Source organism: Acinonyx jubatus, chromosome F2 (genome assembly GCF_027475565.1).
Source record: "Acinonyx jubatus isolate Ajub_Pintada_27869175 chromosome F2, VMU_Ajub_asm_v1.0, whole genome shotgun sequence".
NCBI lineage: Eukaryota > Metazoa > Chordata > Mammalia > Carnivora > Felidae > Acinonyx > Acinonyx jubatus.
Window position 1 is genome coordinate 65655079 of NC_069394.1, and position 22088 is coordinate 65677166.

The 22088-nt window shown below is 40.4% G+C and overlaps 2 protein-coding genes across 5 annotated transcripts in view; both read right to left on the reverse strand.

The window, feature by feature from the left end:
- ADHFE1 (alcohol dehydrogenase iron containing 1) overlaps positions 1–1845 on the reverse strand; it is a 31648-nt gene extending 29803 nt beyond the window's left edge. For all 4 annotated transcript variants that reach the window (XR_008292869.1, XM_053208709.1, XM_015077706.3 and 1 more), the window contains exon 1: positions 1745–1845. Coding sequence is in view for 2 of the 4 variants with exons in the window: in XM_015077706.3 (XP_014933192.1) it covers positions 1745–1803 (59 nt within the window). In the remaining 2 variants the exon portion in view is untranslated. The remainder of the gene's footprint in view (positions 1–1744) is intronic.
- Positions 1846–3397: 1552 nt separating this feature from the next.
- RRS1 (ribosome biogenesis regulator 1 homolog) lies at positions 3398–5102 on the reverse strand. Its single transcript, XM_015077708.3, has one exon. It carries the CDS (start codon positions 4975–4977, stop codon positions 3880–3882), a length of 1098 nt encoding a protein of 365 aa, XP_014933194.2. The 5' UTR covers positions 4978–5102; the 3' UTR covers positions 3398–3879.
- Positions 5103–22088: the final 16986 nt, after the last annotated feature.

Below are 22088 nucleotides of genomic sequence, written 5' to 3' on the forward strand. Positions count from 1 at the left end.
TTCCCATCTTGGTAAATGGCCCTAATGTGTACCTGCACCCCAGCCAGAAACTTCAACTTCTCCTTCCATCTCACTAATCAGATCCAAAATCCTGCTGATTTTAACCGACTCCTCAATATTTCTCATATCTACTCCTTGTACCAACTGCCTCTCTTTGGTACCTGAAGCTATCACTTTTTAGCTGGAGCATTACAACTACTTCTAGTCTTTCCTCTCCACTGTACACTGCCACCAGAAAGCTCGAACATGATTTTAATCATGCCACACTCCTTTGTCATACAACCATTCCAAAAACATGTTCTACATGACACTGGTTCCAAAGGATATGAATGGTGTTCCTTGTTAGAAAGATTTTTATGATAACACAGATTTAGAACAAAGAGTTTAAATACACTAGTTTAAAGAGTTTAAACTATTTTTTTATATCCTGTAGGACTTCTCAGAGCCTTTCGTGTGCTAATCATCCTGACTCTCCAAAAGCGCTATGCAGCAAAGAACAGTTTCCCATTTATTTGGCCATGGAATTTTTTTCCCCCCATGGGGCATCTCAAAGTATTAGTGGTTCACAATGAGAGCTATTGCTTCCATAGCTTTCGGTATCTATAGGACATAATTCAAATTCTTTAGCGTAGGATTAAAAACAAGGACTTGTGAAGCTAGAATATCTGGGCTCAAATGATGGCTGTGCCATTTGCTTAGCTGTGTGAAACTGGACAAATTCTTTTTCTTCATGCTTTTATTTTTTTAATATGTAATATGAGGATAATAATACAGTCTGGCATAGGGTTGTTCTAAGGATTACAGTTACTATTAATAGTACATGTAAAGCCTGTAGGGCAGTGCCTGGCACATGGTAAGTGCCTGATAAATGCTATATTCTTATTCAGGGTGGGTCTTCTCCATTCTCATCTCCTTCTATGAAACTAGGTCCAGATTTTAACTACTTTTAGCTCCTGGAACTACATCTCTTGCCAAAGGGGCTGCTCTTTGCAGTTTGTCTGAAATTCCTCTCTAATCCCTCTCCTTTCCCCTTACCTCTACCTATTGGCTCAAAATTTTACATGTTTTTCCCAGGCTGACTTGTGCATTTGCACATTCCACAAGGATTTATCAGGTGGCTACTATACACCTGGAATTTCTAGAGGGGGAGTCAGACATGTCATAACATTTAATACCTTGACTGCCTGTACATGCCAGGGAGTGAAGCTCCTGGTGATTTCACACAGCCATCTTTCTCTTCTACGTTCTCTGTCCCCTGAGTTCCCCACAGGCCCATTTCACAAACCCTGTTCCTTCATCCAATTACCTGCTAGACTTTAAACTGCTCCAGAATCTTTCACCTTTGTACCCCCAGCACCTGGAATAGTTTTTGGCATGTAACATACACCCAGTACAAATGTGTTGGTTGGACACATGAATGTGTCTTTTGTCCACTGTGTCAAGACCTCCAATGTTTGCCACGACATGGGATCAGGCACTGACCTCTCCGGGCCTTTGTTTCCTTACCGTAGCCCTAGCAGGGTACAACCTGCCTCACCGCGCTGTGCATGGCTGCTTGGCACCCTGTGACAATGCTATCCCACCGGGCGCACGGCTCTGACGCGGAGCGGGTGCAGGCAGCAGTATACCCTACCCCAGGTTCTTGTAAGTAACCCGAGGAAGAACACGTGGAGCCCGGGTGGCTCGCCCCCGGCATGGGCACGCAGGCATCCTCTGGCCCCCCGCCTTCCCGCCCCGCACTCACGCTGCTCGCTGCAGTTGCCTCAACAAGTGCGCGACCCGGGCACGTGTGGCTGCAGCCATGGCCGTGGGGTCTCCTCAGTAGCCAGCCCCTCCTCCTACCCCTCCACCCCCTCCACTGGCCAATCCTGGCCGCCGCCTTACTGTTCCCGCCCACTCGGCCGAGCTTGCCTATCCCCTCAGCTAAGTCTCCTGTCACAGCATTAGCCCTTTTCGGATCAGGACCGTTTTCCCACGAGTCACAATCTCCGCTGCCTTAGCTGCAGTCCCACCATCCACCTCTGAAATTGCGGTAAAGGTAACTTCTCTGTAGGATCTTGGGTACTTCCATAAGTCTCTCTACTTAAAACCCTTTATTTCACATGTTGGGGACGTAGGGTAAGGGAGAGAAACAAGGGCATTCTTTTTCCAGTGATTCCTTTAAAATGCTACTTTGCCTTCCTAAAGTGTTTTCCTAATAAATTATTAAGACACTGCATTTAAACTGTTTTAATAGTAAATAAGGACCTTGCAAAAAGCCCACCAAGGGTTATCTCTTACAGGGCCAGTGCTGTGTCTGACTGCTGAATCAAGTCGAAAAACAAAAAACCAGAAAAATCCCCAAACAAAACAGTAACAACAACATACCCTGGACGGTTGAGAACTTAAAAGATGTTAAGTGCTCTATGAAAAGTTTGGCTTTTGGTGAAGTTAATGTACCATTAAATGATTTCATCAGTAGTTGCAAACTTGCCAGGATTTCACTGTACTCTGTGGCTTAGCAGGGCCAAGTGCTTCACGTCCCTGTGGAAGAGTTGATCATTGATGGCAAAGTATCCTAAGATAGTAACAATTGGACATCTGTGTTTTAAGTAACGTATTATGAAATTTGAAATTTAATGTATTATGAATTTTGAAATTTTTGTTACGTATTATGAAATTTGGAATATGAAATTTGCTTTTCCATAGCAATTTCTAAAGGTAACTTATAAAAATGAGGCAACCCTGGAAAAAAAGACAAAATGAACTCCCAACTTTAATTTCCTATCAATTGACAGACCAAAAAACAGTAAGAGTGGCTCACAGGGCTGTAACAGCAGCAAAAAGGCCCTCCTGGAATCTAGATCTACTATGAATCCTTTAAAGAAGATACTCATTTTTACAAAGAGAAGTTACTGAGATTAGGGAAAAAGACCCATAATAGCTATCAACATTTGACCTCCTCATCAAACCAGGTCAGTTTGACAAATGAATCAAAGATAACAGCGTACCAATTATAGATTTGGTGGGTTTCTTTCTCTCTTCTTAAAACAGACGCCACTGAAGTTAAAAGAAAAATTGGGGACATATATGTTGAAGAGGATTTAAGTATTTTCTGGATTAATGAGGATTAGTACTATTATTTAGTGAAGCCCAAATTTATAATTTACAGCAAGGCAATGTTTTCACAGTATAAAAAAGCAATAAAATCTTTTTACAGAGAGGTATCAGTTTTACTACACTTTCAATATTATATCTGATACCAAAAGAAGTATGAGTTTTCCTAATAAGCCTCACTGAAATCATCATAAATTAACTGCTTTATGTTTTTTAGAAAGTAAATGAAAATAATCTGAACCAGGTATCCCCTTGGTTTTACTTAGGATTTCTACCAACACTCAAAAAGTCAAAAGCAACATTAGACACAGACACTTTTATTAAATAACCTTGGTTAACAGTTACTTGTAAGTCCAGTTTTGAAAATGTAATCTTTCTGTTCCCCCCTCTGCTTTGATACACTTGTCATAAAAATAATGCAGACATCAATTACAAGTCTGAAATATGACCAACTCTCCTCTCCCTCTCACCATATTCAAAGTTAAAAAGAAAAAAGATGTGTTTTAAAAAATAGAACTCGTTCCCAGTTTCCACCAAATTCTTTCCCTGATTCTTATGTCCTTAAATGCATCCTTTAATCTCCAGCCAAATTCTTGGTTGTGGGAAAAACATTCATTTGTAAAGTCCAACATTTACATCTGTCTTGGGGGGAGGTCAGCCTATCCCTTCAACCTCAAGTTCACCGAAGGCAGCAGAAGCCGCTTTCTTTGATGCCCCCCCCCCCCCCCCCGAACTTAACATTTAGTATAGTTCTTTGTTTACAGGCGGGTCCGAGGATGAAAATTACTTCCTTCTCTTTCCTCTTTGGTGTTGTCCTCCTTTCCTCTTGCCACCCAAGCGAGGCGGCCCGGAATTCACCTTGCCTCCCAAGCCCCCTTTCCTCTTCCCTCCCTGGCTGGGCGGGCCACCTTTCCTCTGGCCGCCAGCACCCTGCCGGCCCCCCTTTCTCTTGCCCTTCTGGCTCATTTTCCTCCTCTTGGCCGCCTCCTCCTGGTCCTCCTCCCTCATCTGTTTATTGGTGGCCCTCGTCACGTCCAGCTGAGGCTTTTTGCTATTCATCACACGCAGCAGCTCCAACTGGCTCTTTTTCTCGGCTGCAAAATCCCCGAAAAGGGGCTGAAACTTCCTCTTTTTGCCGGAGCCCCGGGGCGCCTTCTCCTTGGGTAAGCGCTCTTGGAAGCGCCCCACAGAGGCAGTGGAAACCTTGGCCACCTGCATGGCGCGGCCCAGTTCCTCCTTACTCTGGTGTCCCGTAGGGTGCATGCCCGCCGTGCTGGGCAGCTGCATCTTGTGCGCGCGGGCCAGGTTACGCAGCCGGTTCAGCTCATTTTTGGCCACCCGTTCCTTCTTAGCCTGGATCCGCTTGGCGAACTGGTCCTCCAAGGGGTCGGCACCGCCGGGCACCTCGATCAACCACTCCTTGGTGTCGTCGCGAGCGCGCTGGTAGCCCCAGCGGCGTCGCCACTGGCCACTCACCTCGTCCCACACCAGATTGGTCTTCTTCTTGGGACGGATGCCCTTCAGGCGCGCGAACTGCTGCCAGCGTGTAAGCGGCCGTGGCCGGGGCACCGGCTTCTCGCGCGGCAGGCGAGTGGTGGGCTCCGGAAGCCGCGCAACCAGCGCTTCCTCTACGCGCTCCGTGGGCAGCTGCCACAGCTGGTTGATGAGCAGCTGCGTGTTGTCCCGCGCCAGGGCCTGCAGCTCGGCCTCCGGCGAGGGTCCCGCGCGCCGCAGCTCCGTTGGGGGGTTCCGGTCCGAGGCCAGCAGGTTACCCAGGTCGAACTCCAGCTCCAGTTCCTTGTGCACTGTGATGCGCTGCAGCTTCTCTGCCTCGTCCCGCTCAGCCTTTGCCAGCAGCTCCTCCACGTTCTGGCCCTCCATGGCTCCGCCTGGGCTCACTCGTTTCGGGGAGACAGTCCAAATACTTCTCTGCAAACGCCGGCAGAAGCCCGGGCAACGCAACCACGTGCGGTCGCCCAGACGCTTGTTCCGGAAGAGAAAGCTTCGCTTCCGGAGCACCCGGAACGGGTTTACAGTCCTGGCAACCTGAGAAAAGGCCGGCAGAGAGCAGCATTGGAGAGCAGATGGGATTATCGGAGGGCCTTCACCAGCGGCCCGGAGGTAGGCGGTGTTGGCTCGAGGAGTCCAAACTACAAATTCCAGGCCTAATTGGGACTGTGGCTCCCAGGATGCAGCGGCGTTAAGGGGGCGGTGCAAATTTGGGGGGTCGCGGTTTGAGGGGGTCCCGCTGCGACTGTCAACAATTTCAGTGTAAATCAGTTCTCAGGATGTTTAGCTTCTCAGTTTTTTCTGGGATTAGACAAATTATATTTTGCCAGAGCCCTGACGTGTTCATGTGGGTCCTGGGTGTGAGCCGAGAAAGACACTTCCCACAGGTACACATAAAGCTAATTGTGGAAGATTTGATTTGCTTTGCAAGCGAGCAGGGGCTGGCAGTTAGACCTCCCTAAGTGGACGCGAGGGTGCGCCCACGTCGGCGAGCTGGTGTCTGGTAGCCCAGAGCCCTGGAATCGCATCCTCTCCAGGCTTGTGGTAGAAGAGCACTGAGCTCTGCCGTGAGACTGCCTGAGTTCCAGTCTCTAGTCGTGAGACTGCCTGAGTTCCAGTCATGGCTGTGCTGTGGGATCTTTGGGTATTTGGGCCCATTTAAAAACCGGTAAGGGGCGCCTGAGTGGCTCAGTCGGTTGAGCGTCCGACTTCGGCTCAGGTCATGATCTCATGGTTCGTTGAGTTCGAGCCCTGGGTCGGGCTGTAGGCTGACACGCTCAGAGCCTGGAGCCCACCTCAGATTCTGTGTCTCCCCTCTGTCTGCCCCTCCGCTGCTTGCACTCTGGCTCTCGCATTGTCTCAAAAATAAATAAACATTAAAAAAAAAAAAAAAAACCACACCTGTAAGATGGGGTGCTAATAGTACCTACCTCTTAGGGCTTTTATAAGGTTAAATGAGTTAATATGCTTCCAAGGGAGCTTGGTCTGGAACATATGAGCGCTCAATAAATGTTAGGTGAATACCTATTATTATTTATTTAAAAAATTTTAAAAATGTTTATTTATTATTGAGAGAGAGAGACAGAGCATGAGCAGGGGAGGGGCAGAGAGAGAGGGAGACACAGAATCCGAAGCAGGCTCCATGCTCTGAGCTGTCAGCACAGAGCCCGACGCGGAGCTCGAACTCACGAATAGTGAGATCATGACCTGAGCGGAAGTCGGACACTCAACCGACTGAGCCACCAGGCGCCCCTGAATACCAATTATTTATCTGTGTAATGGCTCTAGGAGCTAAAAAGTCTTACACAGAGATTATACACTAGGTTCTTGACTCAAACTACCTAGAATCAGATCTAGCTTTACAGTACCTGCTTTGAACAGGTTGTTTAACCTAAGTCCAATTCAATTTATGAATTGATAAATATGGAACATTAATTCTTGGTACGTAGTAAGCACTCAGTAAATGTTAGCAGTAGTTAATCACCATATTCCACCGATGGCAAAAGAAGGCTCAGAGCTGTAAGATGAGTCTGTGGTTATACAACAGGAAATGTGGGAGCAAGAGGGATCTTAACTCCAGCTTTAAGATTGTATACATACTCTCTGCAATGTCTTTCAGGCTCTTGATACATAAAAAGTGTGGTCTGTTGACCAGCAGCATAACATCACCAGGAAGTTGTTAGAATTGGTTTCTGGCTTTAACTGAGATGTAATGATTCAGAACCTTTTTTTTTTTTTTTTTTTTTTTTTTGAGAAAAACAAAGTAGCTCCAAGCTTTAATTGAGGCAAATCTTGAAACAAAACAAAACAAAACAAACTGACAATATTACATGTAGGATAATCTTAACCAATAATTTGGATGTGTTTTTTTGCTCCAAAAAATTTATGTTCCTTGTCATTGAGATCAGGAAATTCTGAGTTCAGAATGCCTAAGAGGACAGACAGTAAAAGTTTTGAGCACCCTATATTTTTGAGATGTCAGTTCTCCTTTTGAGATAAGGCCCCCATTATGCAGCATTTACCTTGGAATGCACTAAGTTTTATGTATCTTAGATTTCTACAATGGATAGTGTAAGTCTCTTTTATGAGAGGTTTCACCAGAGGGAGATAATCAAGTGATTATATCTGATGGCTTCTTCTAGGTTTTAAACCTTTAGCAGGGATCAGATATGGGGATGGAAAAACATCCCTTGCTTTCAGAACCTTCTTTTATGAATTTATTTTTTTTTTAAATTTTTTAACATTTACTTATTATTGAGAGACAGAGAGACAGAGCATGAGCATGGGAGGGACAGAGAGAGGGGGAGACACAGAATCTGAAGCAGGCTCCAGGCTCCGAGCTGTCAGCACAGAGCCCGATGTGGGGCTGGAACTCACAAACCATGAGATCATGACCTGAGCCGAAGTCAGACACTTAACCGACTGAGCCACCCAGGAGGCCCTCAGAACCTTCTTTTTAAGGAGATCTCTGGGTTATGAGTATGTACATCAAGTTTGGGAGGCATACTGCTGATTTTGCAGTTTATTGGCTTGGTTTTTTTTTTTTTTTTTAATTTTAATGTTTATTTTTGAGAGAGAGACAGATAGAATATGAGCAGGAGAGTGGCAGAGAGAGAGGGAGACACAGAATCCGAAGCAGGCTCCAGGCTCTGAACTGTCAACACAGAGCTTGACACAGGGCTTGAACCCACGAATCGCAAGATCATAACTTGAGCCGAAGTTGGACACTTAACCAATTGAGCCACCCAGGTGCCCCCTTTATTTATTTTTTTAAAAAGTAATCTCTATCCCCTATGTGGAGCTCGAATTTACAACCTTGAGATTAAGAGTCACATGCACTACCAAGTGAGCCAACCAGGTGCCTGTTTTTTTTTTTTTTGTTTTTTTGTTTTTTGTTTTTAAGTTAGGAGTAGTGTAGAGGGGGTTATGCTGGAAAATTAACCCATAGATATCATAGCCCTTAGGAAACAGAGTCGGTTGAGTCTCAGCTAGAGAGGACATTAGACACAGCCCTATCTATTGTACCTGCCCCCTGAGTTTGGTTTCTGGAGCTCATTGTCTTTCCTCAGCTCTCCTTTGTTCATTCACTCATCAAACATTTAGTGAGCACATTTTGTGCATCAGACAATGTGATACAATCTTCTTTCTTCTTCTTCTTCTTCTTCTTCTTCTTCTTCTTCTTCTCCTCCTCCTCCTCCTCCTCCTCCTCCTCCTCCTCCTTCTCCTCCTCCTCCTCCCCCTCCCCCTCCCCCTCCTCCTCCTCCTCCTCCTCCTCCTTCTCCTTCTTCTTCAAGTAGGCTTCATGCCCAATGTGTAGCCCAGTGTGGGGCTTGAACTCACGACCCTGAGATCAAGACCTAGTTGAGATCAAGAGTCAGATGCTTAACTGACTGAGCCACTCAGGCACCCCTCTTCTTTTCTAAAAGCATTTTAGGATTTTCAGGAGTTTTTCTGCCTTTGTCTTAACACTTACCACCAAGTTTTTAATAGTACTCATATTGTGGGGTTAAGGCTAGGTCAAAGGCCGTAGTAGGTAACTGCCTTGACCCTTAAAAGGTTTTGTGATTTGCCATAGGAGAATGTTACGAACAGTGGTAAAGCTGTTCTGGGCTTGGCTTAGCTTCTGATTCATTCATTCATTCAACAAACATTTGAATGATTGCCATATACCAGACACTAGATACAAAGATTACTGAGACCATATGGAACAGTGGAGAAGAAAAAAGGTTAAGAGAATTTTACAGTGTGGTATGATTGAGCTTTTAATAGGAAGTACATGTTTGTAGGTTTTAGCTCTTCTGTCAATCTTCTGAGTTAGGGAAAAAAAAAAGCAGATGTCAACAGGTGTTAAATGGTATGAATTCTCACTGTATGAAATGCTATTTGGTTTGAATCATATGTGTCAGCTCTTAATTGAACTCTAATTGTTTTATTTTTTATTTATTTATTAAAAAAATTTTTTTTAACGTTTATTTGTTTTTGAGACAGAGAGAGACAGAGCATGAACGGGGGAGGGTTAGAGAGAGAGGGAGACACAGAATCTGAAACAGGCTCCAGGCTCTGAGCTGTCAGCACAGAGCCCGATGCAGGGCTCGAACTCACGGACCGTGAGATCATGACCTGAGCCGAAATCGGCCGCTTAACCGACTGAGCCACCCAGGCGCCCCTCTAATTGTTTTATGATGAATGTTTTTTATTCTAATTTTTTAAAAATTTAAATAGAAGTTAGTTGACATATAGTATAATAATGACTTGAGTCTCCCATCATTTACTTTGCCAATGATAACTCTGGATACATAACAGGCATTTGATACATGATTGCTTAAATGAATAAACCTATTAAATAGACTTTTTTGAATTCAAAAAAGGATTAATGTTGGCTGTTAGATTCAAGATGAGCAAAATTAGTAAAATGGCTTAAAAATTTCTTAGTGAGGCAAGTAGGTAAGTGCTGGTCTCCATTCGTATCATTTTTATGTTAGGTGAGACTTGGTAGTGTCAGGAAAAAGGAAGCCTACCAAGGATGTGTAAATATATGGGAATATATTTTAGCAGTACAGCCAATGGCTGTACATCATTTGTTGTTTTTTCCCCTTTGCCTTTTCTCTTTGTTTCCCTTCTTTTGTCCCATAATACAGACAGATCCCAAGTTTGGTCATCAGACTCTGCTTTTCTCTTTATACTTGCTCTCTATGCCATTTCATCCACTTTCATTGTGTCAGCTGCCACTTTTGTGCAGCTGGTTCTTAGAGGTACATCTTTATTCCTTTCCTTTTCAGAGTTCCAGAATCAAATCTCAAACCACTTGGTGGGCTCTTTCACAATACTCTAAACTCAATACATCTAAGACTAAATTACACATCATCTTCCTGAAAATTTGTTTCTTCCATCATCCATCCATCCACATTTTTTTCTCTCAATAAAAGTTTATGGAAGTCCTTTCATGGCCAAGGTACTGTGTTGGATATTGGGAATACAATGGTTAGTAAAAGCACCTCAGTTGATGTTATCATCATTCTAGGCTACTTACTCAAGCTTGAAACTATGATGTTATCCTTGACTTTTCTTTTCCCAGCTCCAAACCCAATCAGTCTAAAAGTTCTGTTAACTTTGACTCTGTACTGTATCCTTCTCATTCTCACTACTGCAACCTTGCCCTTAGACTGGGTCTCTTCCATCTGCTTCTCCAGATCCTCTCTCCACTCTGCTCTCTGTCCCTGGCTTCCAGTGAGATGTGGCCAGCAGGAGGCAATGATCCAAGATCACAGGGTATAAAGAGGTTAAGGTGAGGGCATCTATGCCTCTAGCTCTCTGCAGATTGCTGTGGTTGGTTGGTTCCTTCTGAAAGGCCATAGCTCCAATCAGGCAGCGCTCTCCATTTAGCTACCCTCTCTCAGATCCTCTAGTTGCTACCCTGGTTGCTGGAGGCCTAGAGGTTGGTATGGCTCTTGCTGTTGTAGCACTACTCTTTGTGAGTTTCCTTAAACCATGCCCACATCTTTGTAATACTCCCTTTGTTGATCTTTGTTAAATTACCTGGCTTGACTGCTACCTGTTTCCTGCCAGGACTCTGACCGATACCCAGGGAGCTATTCTAGGAGCATCCTTCCAGTTCCTTGCTTTCATTCTTCAGGTCAGTCCAGAAGATTTATCTTCCACCCATCTGGCAAAATCACGCTTCTCATAAACTCCCTTTTCTACCTATCAAAATAATGATTATTCTTGGTCTTGGATGGTCATGATCTGGCCCCGAATAGCTCTTTACTCTATGGCATCATAGTGCTCCTTAGGCTTGTTTTCTAAATATTTATTCCTCACTCTTATTTTTCTATCTTAGCTACCTTTCTAGAGCCTTAAGAACATTTCTCAAGAATGGCAAAAATGAGGCACAGGACAGAAAAATCAACAATTACATTTTCGTAGCAACTACTAAGAAATATTTCAATAATAAAAGTGAACCTAGAAGGAGATTTTTTTTCTCCCCAGTCAGGGGCAAGAAGGCACGAAAGTAATACCTTTATGTTTCCTCAAAACATAACTTTGTTTAGTAAAACATTTTTGTAAGCGTTTTTTTTCCATTTTTTGGATGGTGCGTTAACTTAGATTTACTTTCTAAATGTTTCTCAGTTGCTCCTTTTTGGTAGCGGAAATTGCTAGGGATGATTCAATCTTTAATCCTGCTGTGAACATAGTTATTTTGATTGTTTTTGTCTAGGAAGTTCAATGTGCCAGTAATTTGATAAAATAGCAGAAAAGGGCCCTTGAAATGCTTATGTTATTTCCACATGGTTCATTTTTACTGATTTATAATTTTAATTTGGAAGTACTTGAAGGCAAAAATTAATTTTGAAAATTTCTTCATTATAGACAAAATCTGCGTATTCATGTGCAGTTTTAGTCAGAAACCTATATAAAAATCCATTGTTTTGTTTTACAAATGAACATAGAAGACATAGCATTCAGATTTTGTGTAGTTAGTACTGAAGCAGATAGAATAATTACCAAACATTGTACATTTGCCTAGAAAGAACTTTGGATTTTAGGATAGAAAAATGATGGTAGCATTTTAGAATTGACTTAAGTTGATTGCTGTCTGTAAAATACACAATGGTTTCTGTTTTTCAAAAATTGGCAAATGCAGTTTTCCGAGAAAACTGCATTTCCCAAAATCTTATCACCACCTGTAAGATATGTAAGCACCACTGGCTGATGGTTTTCATTCATAAGACTTCTTCACTAAATCACAAGGGATTGAGATTGGTGTTAGGCTTTATATTTTATCTCCGTAAGAAGTTCAATATAAGAATAAAAGATTGATATAAAAAGAAAACTAAAGTTCCAGAACTTTAGGATCTTTGCACTCAAAGAATCCAGTAACAGAAAATTTAGATCCATTTATTTAAAAAATCATTTTCTATTATATTTTAACTTATGAAAGTAAAATTGCAAAGAACAAAGAATCTCTTTGTGTTTTTCTTTTCTTTTTTTTCTTTTGAAGTTTGTTTTGAGAGAGAGAGCACAAGCAGGGGAGGAACAGAGAGAGAAGGAGAGAGAGAGAATCCCAAGCAGGCTCCGCACTGTCAGTGCAGAAACCAATGCGGAGCTTGAACTCATGAACTGTGAGATCATGACCTGAGCTGATATTAAGAGTTGGACACTTAACTGAGTGAACCACCCAGGCATCCCGGTTTTCCTTAATAGAGTCTGAATGATTTTTGTAAAAGTTTAGAGTAGATTTACTCTAGGCATCTGAGTCCTGAATTTCTTTCTCCTAAGGAAAGCAACTTCATTGCCATGCAGATTTCAATTTGTCCTTGCAATCATCGGCCGTGTGTAAACATGTATTAATCTGCCAATAAAATTTTTCTGCTAAATTTCCCACATAAGCAATATAAAGAATACATAGTGAAGCTATTGTTATGCCAAATAAACAGTAATTCTTGGTCCCTCTTAACCTAGAATTGTTTCTAATCTTTGTTAACTCCATTATTTTTAGAATACATTTATGAAAAATAAAAACAATGGATAGAAACACTAAAAGTATGACCACATATAGGGTAAATTCTGTAGCCTACACTTTTTCTAGGTGTTTTTACTTGCTAAAGAAAGCAAACAAAAAAAGCCTTAAGGACAATTAGGTGTGACACTGTATCCTTGTCAGCATCCGGAAGTGCACTGCAGTCTAATCTAGGTCCCTGAGCCACTTGTAATGCAGACAATCCTGTTGCTTGTGGTGTGTGTACTTTCCTCCAAGGCTTAAGAAGGACTTATTATTTAGAATGTATAAATAATGTTCCTGGAATTTTCCAGTATTTATTATACTTGCCTCATTATCCAAGACAGCATGACTTTTCAGCTGGGCAAGCTGACTTCTTTAAAAAATTTTTCTTTTTAATATTTATTTTTGCGAGAGAGAGAGAGAGAGAGAGAGAGAGAGAGAGCACGAGCATGAGTGGGGAAGGGGCAGAGAGAGAGAGTGAGAGAGAGAGGAAGACACGGAATCTGAAGCAGGCTCCAGGCTCTGAGTTGTCAGCACAAAGCCTGACACGGGGCTCAAACCCATGAACCTCAGATCATGACCTGAGCTGAAGTTGGACACTTAACTGACTGAGCCACCCAGTAGCCTCTGGGCAAGCTGACTTCTTATGCTGGGTTCTCAGGTTCCCTTCTCTGGAAAGTGTATGAATTTTAGAGGTGATACAGTTTAGGTTTCAGGCTTCAGTTTATTCATCTGGAAAATGAAAGGTTTTGGCTAGGTGGGCTTCACCATTCATCTCTAAGATATTTTTCTTTTGTTAAAAACTTGTGCTCTTTAGGCACTCCACTATTATTTTTCTATAAAGTACTTTCTTTTCTGGTTGCTAATTAAAGTTTTTGACCAATATTCCTCATTTTACAAACCTCCTCCTCTTCCTGAGTCATTGATCTCATTTCCTAGGCTGGTTGTATGACTCCACATAGTGAAACAACTCCTTGAATGCACAAGAAGACTGACTACATGAGTACTAATCAATTTTTAAAAATGTAGAGGTTGATTACTGTGTTCTGTAGGTTATTTATGATGTTTTTCTTTTTTTTTTTTTCTTACTATTAAACTTCTTTGAGACTTGGAACATAGGGTAGAGAGTGAGCAGGGTATAATCCATTTTACTATTTGTTGCTCTGGAAAAATGTCTCAGAGGGAAGAAGATAGACGATATATTTATAAAATGTTTGTATTTATAAAGTCAGGTCTGAGAATGAAAGATTGTGAATTGACTTTATTTGTGTCTGTCTGCGTCCAAGATCTAGACTGTATCTAGATCTTTGAATGTTGCAGTTGTAGAAAAGTTTTTTAAAAAGCTTCGAAGTTAATGCCCTCACATAATAAAATTGGGGCAGTTTTGTGTTTCCTGGTTTGGTGTTGCTTCAGATAAAGCTAATGAGAGAATTTCAATATCAGGAAGGGAAAGTAGAATAAAATACAATAATATTGCTGGTATGTTTAGTAACTATCATTCTGAGAATAAATCTTGCTAATTTCTGGCCTGATTACCTGGGGACAAATTATCTAAGGGGTCATTACCCACCTGAAAAATGGGCTAACATTATATCTCAATTTTAGAGTTCTGTGAGTTGGGTATAAATTATTCAAGCCACTTTTGCAAAGAAACCTAGAGGGATAATCAGGAGACAGATTCTGGCTCCATCTCTGCTACTCTATACGTTTGTGTAGTTTTGTAAGTCACTTCACTTCTTTGTCAGTTTCCTTATCTATGAATTGAGTTTCACTAGCTTCTTTATGCTGCATCTAGCTCAATGTAGCATCTTGTTCTTTTGTTAAGATGGTCTCAGGTAGAAAGAATGAGTGATGGTGAAACACACTTGAAGACACAAGTTCTTTTTAAAATTTTTTTAAGTTTATTTTATTTTATTTTTTAGTAATCTGAACACCCAACATGAGGCTGGAACTCATGACCCTGAGATCAAGAGTCGCATGCTCTTCCAACTGAGTCAGCCAGGCACCCAAATACAGAGATTCTTAATTGGGGTTCCATGGGTGAACTTACGAAGGACACGAATCCCCTGATGTTTTATGCAAATGTATGTGTGTATGCATGTGCATTTTTTGTGAATAGAAGATTTCCCTCCCCCCCATTAGATTCTTTAAGGCATTTTTGACTCTCTCCCCGTCCTCCACATGGTTAATAACTACTGTACTTTGTAGAAGAGGGAGATAAATGAAGTCTCCCTTAGAGTAATGATGAAGGCTTTTTGAAAGAAGAGGTACTGGAGTTGGCCTTTGAGCCTGAGTAAGGTTTGAATAGATGGGAGGACGAAGAGGGGTGTTCTAGTAGATGGTAACAATATGAATAAAAGCATGTGTCAGTGTTTATGGAGCAGGTACAATATACCAGGCACTGGTTATCTTTATAAATTCTCACACTAGGACTAGGAGTTAGATATTAACAGTGTCTTGTTTTATCAATAAGACTGATGATCATAAGGGTTAAGTAGCTTACCCAAGTTCATGAGGTTAATAAATGGTAAACCAGGATGTGAACCTTTTTAATCTAATCCCAACCCAAGCATATAAATGCTACACGATAGAGATTCCATTAGCAGTTTGGTTTGCTTAGGACAGATGACTTGTACTGGGGACAGGTAAGAAATAGGCTTGGATGAATGTGTAGGGCAGTACCAATTTGGAGTACTTTTAGGATCAAGAATTAAGGAGCCATGGAAGATTTTAGACCAGTGTAGACATAACTAAAATGGTATTTTCTTTTTTTTTTTGTTAATGTTTATTTTATTTATTTAGAGAGAGAGAGCACAAGCACAGGAGGGGCAAAGAGAGAGAGAATCCCAAGCAGGCTCTGCATCATTAGCGCAGAGCTCGACATGGGGCTCAATCTCATGAACATGACCTGAGCCAAAATCAAGAGTGGGATGCTTAACCGACTGAACCACCCAGAAGCTCCAAACTGATGACTGAAATCCTTTTTTTTTTTTTTTTTTTTTTAAGCACAGAGCCCAGCAGGGCTTGAACTCACAACCCTGAGATCAAGACCTGAGCTGAGATTAAGAGTCTGACACTTGGGGTGTCTGGGTGGCTCAGTCAGTTAAGCATCCGACTTCGACTCAGGTCATGATCTCATGGTCCATGAGTTTGAGCCCCATGTCAGGCTCTGTGCTGACAGCTTGGAGCCTGCTTCTGATTCTGTGTCTCTGTCTCTCTCTGCCCCTCCCCTGCTCATGCTCTGTCTCTCTTTCTTTCTCAAAAATAAATAAACATTAAAAAAAAAAGAGTCTGATGCTCAACCAACTGAGCCACCCAGGTACCCCTGGTGGCTTTTTTTTTTAAATCAAATCTGACAGTTTTTAATCAATGCATTTAGACTAATTAGTACATTGTGATTACTAATGTATTTATTTCAGTTTTATTATATACTTTTTATTTACCTGGTATGTTTTGTATCTATTTTTTTTTTTTTTTTGCTTCTGTATCTTATTAGCTTGATTGAGAGCTCTTTCTTTCTTTTTGTTTAGATATAACTGATATATAATATTATGTTAGTTTCAGGTGTACAACATGATGATTATGTATTTGTATATATTGTGAAATGATCACTACTGTAAGTCTAGATAGTATCTGTCACCATACATAGTTACTTTATTTTTTATTTTTTTAACGTTTATTATTTTTGAGAGAGAGAGAGAGAGAGAGAGAGAGAGAGAGAGAGAGAGAATGAGGGGCAGAGAGAGAGGGAGACACAGATTCCGAAACAGGCTCCAGGCTCCGAGATGTCAGCACAGAGCCTGATGTGGGGATGACCTGAGCCGAAGTCGGACGCTTAACTGACCGAGCCACCCAGGCACCCCTCGTTTGTTGTCTTGTGATGAGAACTTTTAATATTTACTCTTTTAGAAACTTTCAGATATACAACACAATATAATTAACTATAGTTGCCATGCTGTACAATACATTCCCAGGACTTATTTATTTTATAACTGGAAGTTTATACCTTTTCATCACCCACACCCCTTTGGCCTACTCTCCACCTCCCATCTCTGGAAACGACCAAGGTTTTCTTTGTATTTATGAGTTTGGGTTTTTGTTTGTTTGTTAGATTCCACACATAATTGAGATCATATGGTGTTGTCTTCCTTTGTCTGACTTATTTCACTTAGTATAATGCCCTCAAGTTCTACTCATATTGTCACAGATGAAAGACTACTTTCTTTTTAATGGCTGAATAATGTTTCATTATATGTATATATCACACGTTCTTTATTCATTCATCCATTGATGGACATTCAAGTTGTTTCCATGTCTTGGCTATTGTAAGTAATTGTAAGCAATGGACATGGGAGTGCATGGGTCTTATCAAGTTAGTGTTTTTGTTTTCAAACACCCAAAAGTGGAATTGCTGGGTCATGTGGTAGTTCTATTTTTAATATTTTGAGAACTTCCATACTGTTTTCCATAGTGGATGCACCGATTTACATTCCTGCCAATAGTGCACAAGGGTTCCCTTTCCTCCACGTCTTCACTTGCACTTACTATTTCTTGCCTTTTTTGATACTAGTCATTATGACAGGCATGAAGTGATATCTCAGTGTGGTTTTGATTGCATTTCCCTGATGATTAGAGATTATGAGCACTTTTTTAGGAACCTCTGGGCCATCTGTATATCTTCTTTAGAAAAATGCCTATTTATATCTTCTGCCAATTTTTAAAATTGGATAGTTGTGGGTGTTTTTTTTTTGTGTGTGTGTGTGTGTGTGTTGTGGGTTTGTTTGGTTTTTTTTTGCTGTTGTGTGGTATGCGTTGTTTATATGTTTTGGATATTAACTGTTTATTAGATATATGATTTGCAGATATTTACTCCTGCTCAGTAGGTTGCATTTCATTTTTGCTCTGTAGAGGTTTTTTAGTTGTATGTAGTTCCACTTGTTGATTTTTGCTTTTTTCGCCTTTGTTTTTGGTGTCAAATCCAAAAAGTCATTGCCAAGATTGATGTCTGGGAGCTTATTGCTTATGTTTTCTTCTAGGAATTTTAATGGTTTCAGGTCTTACATTGAAGTCTTTAATTCATTTTGAGTTATTTTTGTGTATGATGTAAGGAAGTTGGGGCAGTGGAGGTGCGTGGGTGGCTCAGTTGGCTAGATGTCTGACTCTTGCTTTTGGCTTAGGTCATGATCTCACGCTTCATGAATTCGGGCCCTACATAGGGCTCTGCACTGACAGTGCTTGGGATTCTGTCTCCCTCCCTCTCTCTTGTATGCGCACTCTCTCTCTCAAAGATAAACTTTAAAACAAAACAAAAAAAAAGTGGTCCAGTTTAATTCTTTTGCATGTGGCACTGCCTAGTTTTCCAACACGATTTGTTGAAGAGACTACCCTTTCCCCATTGTATATTCTTGACTCCTTTGTCATAAAATTAATTGACCATGTATGCATGGGTTTGTTTCTGGTCTCTTGATTCTGTCTCACATATCTGCTTTTATGCCAGTACCATGCTGTTTTGATTATCATAGCTTTGTAATATAGTTCAAGATCAGGAAATGTGATGCCTCCAGCTTTGTTCTTCTTAAGATTGCTTTGGCTATTTGGGGACTTTTGTGGTTCCATACAAATTTTAGGGAAGTTCTATTTCTGTGAAAAATTCCTTTGGAATTTTGATAAGGATTGGAATTTTCTTTATTAAATTTTAACACCCTGCTGGTTTGGATATTCAACATTCTATTATTATTCCTTTATGGTGACCCTTTAAGTGCTAAAAGTGTAATTGACTTAACTATGCTAAGGTCAAACAACTTTACATTCCTCATATCAAATATATGAATCTTAGGATAGTTTAACTCTGATGGCTCCCTTTTCATTGCACATTACTGTTTTCCTGAGCTTTAATTCCATCTTGTTTTTATACCTTCCAAATTAATCGTCTTAAAAACACATACAGTTAAATTTAGCCATATGTTTATATATTCCTTTGCTTACTAGTTCTTCTTACATTTTAGCCCTCCCTTGTGGGTTCATTTTCTTTCTTTCTGATATACATCTTTTAATAGTTCTTTCAGAAGATCAGTTAGTGTTGAGCACTTTTATTTTTAATTAATTATTTTTGGCATAGCTTTATTTCATTTTTACTCTTGAATGATGAATTGGTTGGGTTTAAAATTTAGGTTGCCAGTTACTTTCCTCGTTTTTTGAAGTTACTATCCGGTTGTTTTCTGCATTTTTGTTGTTGTTGTTGTTAATAAATGCTGTCTGTTGAATTGTCATTCCTATGTAGATAACGTCCAGGGTAGATACAGAGATGTACCAGATCCCCATTCAAGGAGAGACATGCTCTCCAACTGTGGGGACATCACACAGCATCTACCTGTCAGCTCTTTCAGGGTCTTCTTTAGCAGAAGAGAGCTGCATTGCCTGAGTTCACATCCTTCCTGGGTCAGCCTGCATTCTGTGACCAAACAAGATAGAGATATAAAGGCCTAACTATTTCAGTCCAATGTAGGGCACTCTGAGGGTTAATTCTAGATCCTGAATCTCTGCTGGGTTGACTGAAGCTTTGTCAGGCCACATCACAGTGTGTCTTTTTCCTCTGCTCAATCTTGCTGCCACTGGAGTTGATCTCTAATAAACACTTTGTACCCAAAACTCTGTCTCACTGTCTGCTTCTGGAGAACCCAACCTGCATAACTTCCCTCTTCTCTATGGCTTCATTTAAGGTCTTCTCATTGTCTTTGGGTTCTGCAGTTTCCCCATGATGTCTCTAAGTTTCAGATTTTGTATTTATCACATTTAGGATTTTTTTTTCCTGAATCAAAGGGTTCATGTCTTTTATTAGCTGTGAAATATTCCTAATCATTATAATTTTGAATATTACATTTGCCATTTTCTGTTTCTCCTTTCTGGAACTACAAATAAATAAATTGGAACTTGTTCTGTCCTCCAAGTTTTAATCCTTCTTTCTTATTGTCTATTGCTTTGTTTCTGTGTGTTGCCTTTAGGGTAATTCCTGAGATTTATTTTGAGTTCACTGCTTCTCCTTTCAGCTGTATCTAAACTAACTTTTAAAAATTATCTATTGACTTTTAATGAACACGTTATACTTTTGATTTTGGTTAGAAAGCCCAATTGTTTTGTTTTCAAGTCTTTTCACATAGTATCTTGTTCTTTTCATACTTCAAGTTTGTTTTTTGCTTCTTTAATAATTTAGGATATTTATTTTATAGTCCTTTATCTGTTCTAATATTTGAAGTTGTTGAGAGTGTAATAGTGCTTTGGTTGTGTCTGCTGATTGGTTTTTCACATGTTTGTTAGTTTTGAATTGTGTGTTTGTTTTCAGCAGGGCTTTCTTTATCTGTAGGCATCCTATATGGTTTGGATGCAGGGTATGTCCTCCCAGTGAAGTTTTGAGTTTGCTTCATTATCAGCCTGGAACCCTTTTTATATTAATAACCTGGTTTGGGGGCTTCTAATCATTTGGGTTGTATAAATCCAAATCCCAAGCCTACATGAGAAGGAGTCCATAGCAAAGTTCTAGGTAACACTTTTTTTCCCCCACAGCTGATCCAGGCCAGGTCAGATAAGATTCTTTATTATAGGGGTGCCTGGTGGCTCAGTCGATTAAGCGTCCGACTTTGGCTCAGGTCATGGTCTCACGGTTCGTGAGTTCAAGCCCCGCATCTGGCTCTGTGCTGACAACTCAGGGCCTGGAGCCTGCTTCAATTCTGTGTCTCCTTCTCTCTCTCTCCTCACACTATATGTCTCTCATAAATGAATAAATGTTAAAAAAAAGATTCTTTATTATAATTGACTTGTACTAGTAGTTAGATTTGTTTTCTAGTTTACTCTTTCTTCTAAGTTCCTCATAAATCCTGGCTTCTTTGGGCATCTTGGTTTTAACTTCCACCTCATGTTGCTCGAGACTATTCCTCGTGAGCGGTAAAACCAAATCCTTAGTAGGTTATGGAGAAGAGTGCTACATCATTTTCACCTCCCAGGGCTGCTATCACATCTGCTTTTTAAACTACTCTGGTTCCAGTTCTTTATTTGCTTTTGACCCCTGAGATAATCTTTTCCTTTCCATATCCTTTCCACTATGAATTTAAGATTATGTTTTCCTATTTTAGCCAATCATTTTGAATATTTTGTAGCAGGAAGATTTCAAGCTATCTATAGTATTGTTGGAAATGGAAGTGTGGTGTTTGCCACTTGAAATTTGCAGTGGCATAATGTGTGGTATTTGTAAGAATTTTGAAGTATGAAATGTGATGGGCCAAATATCAACTCAGCAACTTTGGATATCAGCAGTATTTTTATTTTTTGCTAGTATTGTGATAAAAAATGGTATTACTTTTTAATTTGCATTTTTCTGATTAGTAGTGAAATTAACATCTCATGATATATTTATTATCTGTATTTCTGTATCCTTTGACTATTTTTCCATGGATTTTTTTCTTTTCCCTGTTTGGAAGAAGTTTCTATTAATGTATATGTGTGTCTGTGTGTCTAGGTGTGTGTATATGTGTATGTGTGTGTGTGTAGTCTAGCTTGTGGATTATGTTTTAACTTTTTTTTTTAATTCTTTTTAACATTTATTTATTTTTGAGAGACAGAGAGAGACACAGCATGAGTGGGGAAGAGGCACACAGAGAGAGACACACACACACACACACATACACACATACACACATACACACATTCACACATACACACATACACACACACAGAATCTGAAGCAGGCTCCAGGCTCTGAGTTGTCAGCACAGAGCCCGATGCGGGGCTTGAACCTGCAAACGGTGAGATCATGACCTGAGCCGAAGTCAGATGCTCAACCAACTGAGCTCAACCTGGGTAAACTGCAAGTTAACCCAGGCGCCCCTGTTTTAACTTTGTTTATAGTGAACTTTATGGGCCATTCTTCATTACTGTATAGTCCTATTTATCATTCTTTATGCTTTATTAGTGATTTTTGTGTCTGGTATAATAAATCTCTACTCTGAGGTCATAGATTTACTATATTTTCTTTGAAATGTTTAAAGTTTTGCCTTTTATGCATGAATATGTCTAGAAGTGATTTTTGTGTTTGGTGTGAAATAGGAATCCAATTTTATTGTTTCCTTATAATCAGTTGTTCTAGCACTATTTAATTAAAAGTCCATTCTTTCCCCTTATAACCAACAGTGCCATCTCTGTCTTTATCATTATAATGTATACAGAGTTGTGTTTCTTAGTTTTCTACTGTTTTGTTGTTTATTTTGTCTCTCCCTGTGTCAATAGCAATACTATCTTAATTAGTATAACTTCCAAAAAAAAAAAAAAATCTAACCACTAGGAAAAATCCCATTTCGTTCTTGTTAGCAATGCCTTGTCTAATTTTGGGTTTTGCTCTCTGATACATATTTTAGAATTGGTTTTTATAAAAAAGCATTGTTGAAATTTTTATTGTAATATCTGCATCACTTTGGGAAGAAGTCATGATATTTCA